The sequence below is a fragment of the Microchirus variegatus genome (assembly GCF_963457635.1).
Source record: "Microchirus variegatus genome assembly, chromosome: 18".
Classification (NCBI taxonomy): domain Eukaryota; kingdom Metazoa; phylum Chordata; class Actinopteri; order Pleuronectiformes; family Soleidae; genus Microchirus; species Microchirus variegatus.
The window spans coordinates 21,491,583-21,503,683 of record NC_139819.1 but is presented as its reverse complement, the minus strand read 5'-3'; the positions used below and the strand labels follow the sequence as shown (position 1 = coordinate 21,503,683).

The 12,101-nt window shown below is 40.5% G+C and overlaps 2 protein-coding genes across 2 annotated transcripts in view; both read right to left on the bottom strand.

Moving 5' to 3' along the window:
• dbnlb (drebrin-like b) overlaps positions 1-1,701 on the bottom strand; it is a gene marked incomplete at both ends in the record, with an annotated part of 16,708 nt that extends 15,007 nt beyond the window's left edge. Inside the window, one exon of the mRNA XM_083905047.1 lies at positions 1,619-1,701. Coding sequence (XP_083761173.1) covers positions 1,619-1,701 — 83 coding nt within the window. The remainder of the gene's footprint in view (positions 1-1,618) is intronic.
• Positions 1,702-2,581: 880 nt separating this feature from the next.
• ube2d4 (ubiquitin conjugating enzyme E2 D4) lies at positions 2,582-11,814 on the bottom strand. The gene is made up of 7 exons (XM_083905486.1): positions 11,326-11,814; positions 9,369-9,432; positions 9,247-9,278; positions 9,080-9,157; positions 8,819-8,924; positions 7,345-7,438; positions 2,582-7,230 (listed from the first exon to the last, which is right to left on the bottom strand). Exons 1-7 carry the CDS (start codon positions 11,347-11,349, stop codon positions 7,185-7,187), a joined length of 444 nt encoding a protein of 147 aa, XP_083761612.1. The 5' UTR covers positions 11,350-11,814; the 3' UTR covers positions 2,582-7,184.
• Between the last annotated feature and the right edge of the window lie 287 nt (positions 11,815-12,101).

Sequence of the window (12,101 nt, the reverse complement as noted above, 5' to 3'; positions counted from 1 at the left end):
GTTGCTTTAGATTTATTACATAATGCACCATTAAATGTGAATATTTCTTTTGTTTCTTTGCTCCACATAACAAAAAAATAATTCAAACTTAATTATTTTGGCATGTGGACAAAACAAGACTTTCGAGAACATCATAATTTCCAGCTTTGACAAACATTTTTTTTTACATTTTATGGACCAAACGATTCATCGAGAAAATAATCGTCAGATTATTACGAAAATAATTGTTAGCTGCTGCAGCTCTAATGATGCTATCTATGTACAGTGCCTTGAGATAATGTATGTTATGATTTGGCGCGTGTGGCCCTACGGTTGGTGTAGTGGTTAGCGCTCTTGCCTTTGCAGCAAGAAGACCTTGTTCCTGGGTTCGAGCCCTGTTTGGAAAAACTTTGGAACAAGGGTCTTTCTGCAAGGAGTTTGCATGTTCTCCCCGTGTGTGCATGGGTTTTCTCCGGGTTCTCCGGCTTCCTCCCACAGTCCAAAAACATGCGATATGTGGATTAGGTCACTCTAAATTGACCGTAGGTGTGAGTGAATGGTTGTTTGTCTCTATATGTGGCCCTGCGATGGACTGGCGAACTGTCCAGGGTGTACCCCGCCTATCGCCCAATGTCTGCTGAGATAGGCACAGCACTCCCCGCGACCCTCTGGTGGAGGATGAAGCGGTAGATAATGGATGGATGATTTGGCGCTATACAAATGAAATTTAATTGAATTTAATTAATCAGTACACACAACCCGATTGTGTCCAGAGACGGCTCAAAAAAAAATCATCAAACATGTTCGACTGACGGTGAATCAGGTGAACGTTACCCTCACAAACTAGCTGATTCGAGTCTTTACACCCTCACACACTCACAGATATCTGTGCCAACTGTCCCTAAGCAGTGCTGACTGGTGCAGACTTTGCATTACTGTGAATCGTGGGTAAAATCTGGCAAAAAAAGAAGTGTGTAGTGTTGTAGTGTGTCCTCAGCTGTGGACACATTCCGCAAGTGTGTGAAACCAAAGCAGAGGAGTAGGAGTGTGTGGATATTACAGCTGGGACTCCCTGAGCAATTGCTCCTCAGAGTTAATTAATTCAGGTCATCATTAAACACAGTGTTGGCAGCTGTAATCTGCAGCTGTAATCTGCAGGTTTCTGTCAGACCTCAAAGACAAGTCAGCACAGAGGAAGTCAGCGGCTTTGACTTTCACATTATTAGTCATTTTTGTATCTACAGTACATGGCATTTAACCAGGAAGTAGATAAATTATTCACTTTCCATGCACTCATTTCTATAGAGAATACACATATACTATAAACTACATTAACTATATATTGAATTATTTGGTTGGTTAGTTAGTGCAGTTAACTCACACAAAGCTAGCTGTTAATTTAGCTCAGCCTGACAGTCAAAATGTAAGAAAGCCTCGCGACACTTTATTTCGTCAGGAAACAGCACAATGTACACAAATCAAAGTAGGTCACAGTTTATCAAAAGCTGGGTGGGTTAAGGTTAACCAAACTACTGACTGCCTCACTGCTAGCCAACACTCTTATGACGCTAATGTCATAACATCCTTTCCTTCCATCTTTAAAACGTTTATTTAAAAAGAAAAAAAGCAGCTTTTTTACCAGTTGGTGCTGGATTTTTCATCCACCACGTCTTTATACGCGGCCGTTAACGCGGGGCCGTTTTTGCTGAGGTTTACTGCCATCGTTTTACGCTGAGTACAGCTAGCCAGCTAGCGATCCGGGATGCGCCCTTCCTTCCTACTGGGAGGCGTGGCTGATGCTGACTCTCAGCCAGGGTTGCCAGGTCTGCCGAACACAACCGAAGAAGTTGAAATGTGTAGACATATTTATTTTAGATTTGATTATTACCACTTTATTTACTTTATTTATGTCCGGAAACAAAAAAAATTAAAAATAAAAATATGAATCCATGGGTACATTTTGCACGATAAGTCTCCACAACCTGCGGAGAAAAAAAGAAGTAAACCAGACTCAGAGGCAACGCTTCAAACAAATGCCCTCAATTCCGCGCGGACCTGGCAACCCTGATTTCAGCTTGGCAGGAAGCGGTTGAGTGGTGGCTTTCGTTGTGTTCAGCTCGACAGCCCGAAAGCGGCGCGTTAACATGCGTTTAAATGGTTCTACATTCTGATTCGAATGAATCCGTGAAAATACAGTCAATATTCACCACGTTGTCACTTTGTTAAAGAGAAAGAAATGAAAATTCTCTGTGCGCAAACTAAAGATCAAGCTCTCTGCACCGCACAAACCTCGCAACGCAGTTTAGTAAATCAAACGCACCTCCAGTTTTCTTTAAATGAGCCATTTCTACAACACGCAATTGGAAAAACATATTTGAGAGCATTATTAGAAAATAAATCAAATTTACACAAATATTTGATCAAAAATCAAATTGGAGAATTGAAATTTTACAGTGAGTTTATTTTAATTTACATTAAACGCAGGATTTAGCAGGACAGTGAAGGATGTAAATGTTCTTATTTTACATGTTAACTTTCTTATTTCTCAGTATTCATAAATGTAAGTGGTCTGAAAGAATAGAAAAAAAAACATCCACGACAGTTTCAAAATGAAATCAACCTTTATTTATTTCTAAAACACTGAGTGCTCCGAGGCTTTTGGACGATGAATGTTTACAAATTCTTTCATTCTGAATATGTTCGTATAATCCACCCATTTTAAATGTTCTTGTTTGTTTTTTGGGAAGTCACTATAAAGTAACGACAACTCAATTGTAGAATCTTAATTGCAGAATAGACGTCAGGTCATGTGGGTGAAGGTGTCCTCTTAAAAAAAAGTGAATGAAGTTGTAATTTTACACTTTTCTTGCAATTGCACAACTTAATTCTTGCAATATCACAACTTTATACCAAAAAGCTTACATTTCTTTGTCTTCAATACCACGTCGGTGGTGCTCGTCCAAAGTGATGTCTTCAAATTTCTTTTATCCAACCCCAAAACTGTTTGAAACTCGACAGTCTGTGGTAAATAAAGCTGAATATATTATGACGGCTGCAACAAATCGTCAATGAGCTATAAACTATTTAATATTCCTCAATGTTTTTTTTTTTTTCGTCTTCACTGAATCTTTGAACGGTGGACAAATGTGACATTTGAGAACGTATTTCTACCATTTTTCACCTCTACGTCATGTTATCGTGGACTATTTAAATACACGTCACTGTTGCACTACTTCAATAATGTTTTGAGGTATCTATATTGTACTGTATTCACTAAAAATGAATATTTTGCATCATTACGAGCCCAAATTCTGTACTTTTAACACTCAATTTACACATAAACTGGTTAAAAGGCATCAAACTGTACTCTCGTCGTCATCAATGTGTCTTTTAAAATAAAGGCAGGTAAAAAATATGAGTTGATATTTGTTATTTATTTGTAGTATACACAAAGTTTTTTTTATGCTGTGGTGGTATTCAAATAAATATTACAACATAAAAATAAACACAACTTAAAAAGTGTGCAGTATAGTCTTCTTTCCATTGACTGTTTCATTTCACTGAATATGAACGACCTGTTACGACTATTTTCTCTGCAGTAGTTAATGATAAAAATGAAAAAAAAAATCTACATTTGGTGCCTAAACCTCGGTGTTAATTCTACAATCAGCTTCTAAAGACTTCATGCTCGACTATTAAATCTTCTTGTGTGTATTCAATAATGCCTCAATACCCCAAAAACAATCCCCTTCCAAACATCATATTATTATTATTCCCTTTATATTGGCAGCGTCAGCAAATCATGACAAATGACTTAATGACCAAAAAAAAAAGAAAACATAAACAGACATCATTGCATTTCCTAAATACTTTATCCAACAGTCAAAATGGGTTACATTAAAACTAATATGACACGTCACAATCATGTTCAATTCTGGAGACATGAATGAAGGGGGGGGGGGGAGAAAAGAACAGAGAAAAGCCTAAAAACTAAAGCTTAAGATACAATAGAATATTAATTAAAGATCAGCGACCCTAAACGACCTGTTTCACCGCGATGGAACCCCAAAAAATAAAACGTCTGTAAACCGGATTCGTAAATAAAGAACAGAGGAAAGACGACGTCCGACTGTCCAACATCGATGGGAGCGAAGGACGGCGACGCGGGAGGGACAAACATCAGATCGGAGACAGAAACGAAATGTGGATTTCGATTGTTGCAGGACGTTTGCGCCAGGGTTCGTCGGTTCATTCCTTTTACAGCTGGAACGTAAGGAGAACGTCGTCCCGAACGCGAGCGAGTACGTGACAAATGATGATTGATCGCTCAACATGTTTTACAGGTTCATTTTGGGGACAACAAAACAACAGGGCTGCGACTAACCATTATTTTCTCGATTCAATGTCATTAATTGTTGATTGAGGTTTTCCCCCCAAACCTCGAAACGATGATATTCTCAAATATGCCTAAGATTCCTTTGCTATACGGAGCACATATTCATATTTAGGAAGCTAAAACCAAATAATCTATCAAGTATAGTGGCCTGATTTACCTTTAAAATATCCAGAGAGTTGTTGAGTCCTGGATGAACCTGATCCTTCACCTGCTGCCGCTGCAAATCGCACGGAAATAAACTCTATAAACAAGTTCAGTGATCGTTCGCAATAATCATTTGAAACGTCCCGTTTCAGCCGTCAACCATCCCTCCCCGACGTTATTTTTGCTCCCCTTCGGCAGTCCAGCGCTTCCGCACACCTCATATTTAAAGCGGACGAAAACCGCCGCGGCCATTTGACCTCGAGCAACTACGCGCGCACACGACTTGAAATCACGTCAATCCTGTTTTCAAGTTTCCCCGTTTAGTTTGTTTTTTGTCTGTTTGTTTGAGTATCAGTAGCACCCGCTGTAACCAAAGGCCATTTCGTTTTAGACAAACAGTAGCACGTACACGTTCAACAACAACAACAACAACAGCGTCGTCGTTCACATCCCAAAGACTTCAAAGTTCCACAACCTGAACGGAAATGATGACACCAAGTAGTAAAAGAAAGGGGAAACAAAGAAAGAAGAAGTTCCCATTAGCGCAGCCCATAGGGGTCTGTGTGCATGAAAATTAAAAAACTAAAACAAAGAAAACTTTTGATCACGTTTGCTCCATCAGGAAGCACAAACTATTCATGAGCTACGATTGTGTGTGATGTGAAGAAACCAGTGAACGAGTGAATAGAAAAACGGTCGATAAAGGGCCCGGGTTATTCCTCTCACCGTGGTTCACTGCATGCAAAGGCTGAATATTTGGTTAAATACCTGAGTAAACTTTACTGAGGAGGAGCAGGAGGAGCAGGAGGGGGCGGCTCACAGCGTCGCTGTACGCCAAAGTCGTACAACAGTAGTATTTTGTGCACTATAGACACCGGCCATGCGTGGCTACTAATACGGGGGGATATATAAAAAGGGAGGGGCAATGACACCGTGAACCCATTCAGACCTGGTATTAACATCCGTCCCGAGCGAAAAACGATCCAACGCAGAGCTGTACGCTAGCAATCCGATCAAAAAGAAACTGTGTTTGGAGTTTTGTATAACTTTACAGGTACTAGTATGATCACGGATTTGTTGTTTACTGGTGCCGTTCCCACACCGGCACGACTGTCTTTAGGCGTGCGGACGCGATAATAAATCTGTACACGTGATCTTCGATAGGCCAGACAGAACTACAGAGAGAACTAAGAAAAGCACTCGTAGAGCGCAGACCTCCGCCAAGGCAACCCGGCCCGCCCCGCCTCGCCCAAAATTTAATCACTTGTTCGTGGTCCCATTACGGACATTTCCTGAAAATTTCATCCAAATATGTCTGGGACTTTTTTGAGTTACGTTGCCGACAGTCAGACGGACAAAAACGCGAAAGCATGCGTCCTTGGCGGAGGTCAACAAAGAGGTCGCGGCTTCTTCTAATCTACGTTTCGGTCAGACAGAAGCCGTGTTTCCACCGTGTTGTACGGTTCAGTTTGGTACAGTACGGTTAGCTCCTGATAGGAGGGACAGAAAAACATGCAACGGGTGTAAATATCCCACGGGAGTCGAGGCAAACGCTGGCAGTCTATTGTCTTACGGAACCTGTTCAGACAAACAGCCATAAACCGAGCGGGGGGGGTGGGAAAACAGCTGCTCGATGTCGTCGCACCGTTATGTCGAGCTACGTGTCTGTCGGACACAGACCTTTACCATTCCAAACTGTACCAAACCAAACCAAACCATGATGGAAACACAGCCACGTTTGCATCTCCCAGACACATCGTCAATGTGTTTTTTAAAACGCATTTTAAAGAGAAGCGCGAACAGTCGTACCTAACGTTGTCGACTCAGGACGGATGTTATTAGCCGGAGAAAAGGGGCTCAGTGAGGTGGGTGTGGTGGGGGGGCAGCTAGCTCTTCACAGCAGCTCTCTAGCATCCTCAAAACTACTATACACCGGTTGTTAATTCCTAATAAATTGATTGGGTGGTGGAGGCCAATTGTTCTCTTGATGTCTTTCACATTGTGGCGGGTTAGAGACAGTATGTGCCAACAGGTCAGCTGCTGGTGATGGCACTGCACCATTGTTTTTTTTGTGTTGAACGAGGAACATTCCGCCTCAATTGCACATACACCGTTTGAGAAAAACAACATGGAAAAGGCCACGAAATTAAAGAAAAAAAAAACAAGGAAATACAGTAATAACAAGACATCCAGTGAGACACAGACAGTACCTTTGAAAACCAAGGGCGATTCCATCTCCTAATTCAAACTTTTTTTTTTCTTTTTGCGTCCGAGTAGCACGGATAGATACGACTGTCGTCAGTGGAAACATGAACAGCGACAATGAAAGTGATGACCACAATAGCAGGAGAAACTGTGAAAGTCTGAGTGTGATGCTATGGACTATGAATTGTTTTCCGGGTATTCCATATGGGAGTGCTTTGAGGAGCCCATCAGGTCCTGCTCAGCAGATCCCTTTACAAGTCATGAAGGACAGTACATGGTAGCAGCTCAGCACACGGAAAGCCAGGTGGCACTGTACCTCATTATATCGCTTCCTTCTCCAAAAAGATGGGGCTTGTTGTTGTCGTTTAGTTTAGTTTTCCCTCTGTCGCTCATTTGCCTCAAGTAACAAATCAAATTTCTTTTTGTTCTAGTTGTCTGTATTTTCATCTCCCTGGCATTTTCACACTGCATACTTTTGTGTCCATTCTCTTGCTAATTTGTTGTACCTGCAAAAAAAGAACACACACACACACACACAAAAAACACATGGAGATGTTGGCAAATCAAAAATACAGAAACTGGTGATTTTAAACCATTTAAACAGAAAAAAAACAACTCACTTTTCCCTGTCAGACTTATACGTATGAGCAATCTCTGGTACCAGCGGGTCGTCCGGGTTTGGATCACAAAGAAGAGAGCAGATTGACAATAATACTGTAGAGGAATACACAAGAGTTAAAATGACAGATTACATAAAGAGGACAGTGAGAAGGATATGGTCCAATCGACTCCCAGCACCACGACAGCTGTCATTTTCACATATTTATGCTGTACACATGGATATCTGTTAAATGACAGCCATTAGTGAAATAACTTTTAATGTATTTTGACTAGTTTAGGTCACTGAATCCAAGTATTTGTGCAGCTTTTTCATTCTTTGATACACGTTTCATGAATGTGTTCTTGCCGTATTGTTTTTAATGCCGTGTGTTGTATGTAATGCTTTTATTTTGTAAAGCACTTGGCTCCCCTGTGGGTTTGTTGTAAAGAGCTACAGAAATAAAGTAAAGCACATTACATCATGCTGCCTGTGCCTCCGAGTTAGAGACTTTAGCTGAAGATTGAAGAGTCGGGCTCCAATGATTGTTCGATTAATGGATCACTCATCATCAACCGTTTTGATTAACAATTAATAATTAACACAAGCTTTCAGGACAGTGCATTCATAGTCGCAACTATTTTGAAACCCACATTTTTCTGTTTTGGCTCTGAGGTTTTTATGTTCTGTATTTGAGAAAATACTAAAAATGCTTTGAAACAAAGAATCTGGACGGCGTAGAGCCAAATTAACATGAGTTAAAATACATTGAATACCAACAGACAGTTCACTCAATGCTGTTTAAGCCTTTCAGCTCCATGTGCCTCTTTCTCTCCGTGTTTCTCAGTATAGCGTTCTCTCTTAGATGCTTTGTCACTCGGCAACACTGCCCGTTTTGCAAGTTTCATGTCAACACTGATGGACACACAACAGCAACGCAGCAGTGTGGAGAACGGCTAAAGAAAAACACCAAGAAGACACAAAGGCGTTGAAGGAAAAAATACCTCAAATAACTGGGTAGTGGTGGCCTGGGGGGCATTATATTGAGCCACGAGCAGGTGTTGTGTAATCACTGGGAAGTTACACAACGGAACTTCACATTTTTCACGGTTAAAACTGAGCAATATTAAAAGTTTTGTGTCAGAAAAGTCCATAAAAGCCTTGATACGACATAAATGCGTCACTGAACTAGTACAAGTAAGTAAAAGACAAACAGTTGTTGTTTACCACCACCATCGTCATGTGGCCTGGAAGAGCGAGAGCTGCAAATGTCTTCCATGCAGTTGGAGCATTAGCTTTTATAAATGTGTGGTTATAGCTTGGAAGTAAATGCATCAGCACAGATGACGTCAGTATTACTCAAGGTTCTGATATTGGCATCATATATTTACCAGGGACAGTCAGCATGCTTGTAATGCACATGTTTCAGCATTTTCAACAGTATTTTTTAAAATCAATTGTCCACTCTATAGCATAAATATCGAATCATCTCTTACCTTTCGATACTGTTAGGGCAGGGGACCATTGTGATCTCAGTATATCCAGACAAATACTCCCATTGCTGTTGATATTGGGGTGGTAAATTTTTGTTGTGAAGGCAATCTGTGAGAAAAACAGAGAAAAAAAAATGTTTTATTTCCCAGTGCAGCCAAATACTTTACTACCACGGTAAGTAAATATATAAATAAAGAAGTTAAGGTGTGGCGGGAGTTGTTGATGCCTGATTCTGTGAGACAACAGTCAGACCCTTTACTCACTTTGGGTGGTTTGAAGGGATAATCTGTCGGGAAGTGGATGGTGAGGAAAAACACTCCACCCTGGTATGGGCTGTCAGGCTAAATAAATACAAACAGAAACAAGTTCAGTTTAAGCAACTTCATAGTTGTTGTTATTGTGTAATTCCACTGGCTAACATGTCACCTACCGGACCCATTATTGTCGCCTGCCAATGAAACACTGCAGGGGAGAGAAAACATTAATAAACTTTAAGTATATATATATATATATATGTTAAAATCATATTGCAGCAAAACGCTAACGACTCACAATCCTCTCCAACTGGTCCAGCAGAGCATTGGGCAGGCGGGTCCCTCTGCAGGTCTGCTAGCTCCTAAGAGTGAGACAATCGTGCAATAAATCAGCTTTGATGAACGACAATGTTTTTAAAAAATAATATTTTATACATAAAACATTGCATGGAACCTGGCATAAATGCATTTAACCAAGGCACTTAAGGACCCATCTGTCAGCAATCAAACACTGACAATGAAACCAACAAACACCTGCCAATACACACCTATTTCTGATATTTGAGGTCAAGTATTTGAAGTGATTACATACCTCAAAGTGCGTAAACATGGTATTAAGCTCAGATACATATATGCCCATTATAACCCCAGTAGGGCTGCAAAGATTATTTGATTGTTAATCAGTCACTATAATCACTTAATAGCCTTGAGTGTTGTTGTTTTTTTGTTTTTTTAAACTTGTTAAAATGTGAATATTTTCAGGTTTCTTTGCTCCAAATATCAAAGAAATAATTAAAACTTAAAGATTATCATCATTTCTGGACAAAACTAATCAATTAATCACGATAAATGATAAATGTATTAGGCGTTTTACATTACCATCACGATTTTCAGACGAAATCATACAATACAGACAGGCCAGTGCTCAGATAGGGGCTAGTTTGTATTGAAATGATATGAATCGGTGAAAATCAACTCCTATGAATCATTATTCTATCGATAAATAATGCAGTAACCAAAGTAAAAGGATGTTCTACAGAAACATCCAAAGACGCTACAGTGGTGCGAGTAAAATTCCATACGTGGAATATTTACGTAAACACACGAGGCCACTTTGATTTCAATGAAATGATAATAGACGTTGAGAAATTAAGCTTGTGATTGAATATCTCTTAAAGTGAAGCCAATCTATTCTGTTTTATAAATACACACACACACACCATGGCCTGCTCCAGTGGCCCATTTGCCATTCCATATATGGCTACACTGACTCCAGGGTTCAGTTTTGGCAACAGAAGGCAGCTGTCATTCAGTGACTAAAACACATCATCAGCAGCAACACCAAGTCACCGACCACAAAGACAAACATATTTGACAAGCTCAGCTTTATTACCTAATCATGAGCCTGTCAAACCGTGGGCCAACACACACACGCAATCAATCAATCAATCACACACACCTGCCTGACAAGTAACTAATTAGATTAGTAGTAACATATAATTACTTCTTTCGCTTTCTATTTTTAAAGATTTCACAGGAAGTATTTATACAAATGTGAATGAAGATTAAAAAAAATAGACAACCTTCAAAAGTGGAATTCTTTACATGGACATTTACAAAAATAGAACTACACAGTGACAAATTAATTATAATATCAATATTCTAACAGTATAGGTGAAATGGAGACCTAACCTCATAAGGAAAACAGAAATATATCATCCTTTAATTCATATTTACATGAAAAAGACCATAAGTAAAGCATTATTTGGACATATGGTGTGATTTTATGGTTACTTTTCAACTGTTTTAATGGCACACTTAGTAAATATGACTGGAAATGTCTGAATCTAGGTAACCTTTACAAAAACTGGGATCGGGAAGTACGGGAACTGTGGGGTGGGGGTGGTTATGAGAAGACTAGATTAACGATAGCCACTTTTCACCAAGTATTGTTGATATTCTTTGAGTCTGAATGGAATAAACATGACGAAGCAAACACGAAGCAGCAAAAGACACCGTTAAAGCTGTTAGTGATTCGCAATGCACCAACTGGGCCACCACCAACCACCACCACTCGGTAAGCTCGTCTTTGTCTTAGCATTATTGAAAGAAAACAGGGGGAAAAAACAACAACCGGGACTGAGCCGAGCTAAATTAACAGTTAGAAATGTGCTTTATGTGAATGGCCGGTTGACCAAAAAATAACGGAAATACAGCGACAGAGTGGCTGACACGCGAAAGAAACGTTCACTCACCTTCTGTATTCTTTTCAACGCCATTGCTTCAATGGCTATGCTAGGCTATGCTAACCCGTCAGCTAAAGAGAGGGAGGGGAGGCCAAGATGGCGGCGGTGGGAGATACAAAGTGGAGCGTCCCCTTCAGTTGTCACGACCAAACAGAGGCGGACAGGTGTCAAACAAGTGCCGCAGGGATGTCCGAGTCTGGCCCGGTGAAGCGGAAAAAAAAACTGAGATTCGTCCACCGGCTACCGCTCCCCCGAGGAAGACACCCGCTCCTAAAAAGGTAAAATGGCAGGAGAAACGCCGGAGAGCATCGTAGTAGCAGCCGTGCTAAAAGGTAAGCTATCGAAGCAGCAGGACTCGTCTGTGGTTGTGATCTACAGAGCCGCGTGAATCATGTTGTCTGACATCGAAGAGATAAAAGGTACAATAAAAGACACAGAGGGTAGAGTCAGCAAAGCCGAGGAGGAAACGCTATCTGCGGCGGGGGGGGGGAGACAAAGTTTTGGAGTTAGCGCTGCGAGAGGAGCTGCGGTCTGCGGCTGCGCGGCCTGTCAGAGGAAGTCAGGGGGCGGGGCGAAGTGTATGACGTCATCACGAAGAGCTAGTAAGTCATAATAATGAAGAGATGGTAAGTCATAAACTTATTAAATATTACGTCATAATGAAGAGACTGTAAGTCAAAATTATGTCAAATAACGTCAATTATTGCGAATCATGTATCTCATAAGTCATGAGATCACACTTCATACCTCTTTTAAACAATCTACATTATTATTATTATTATTAT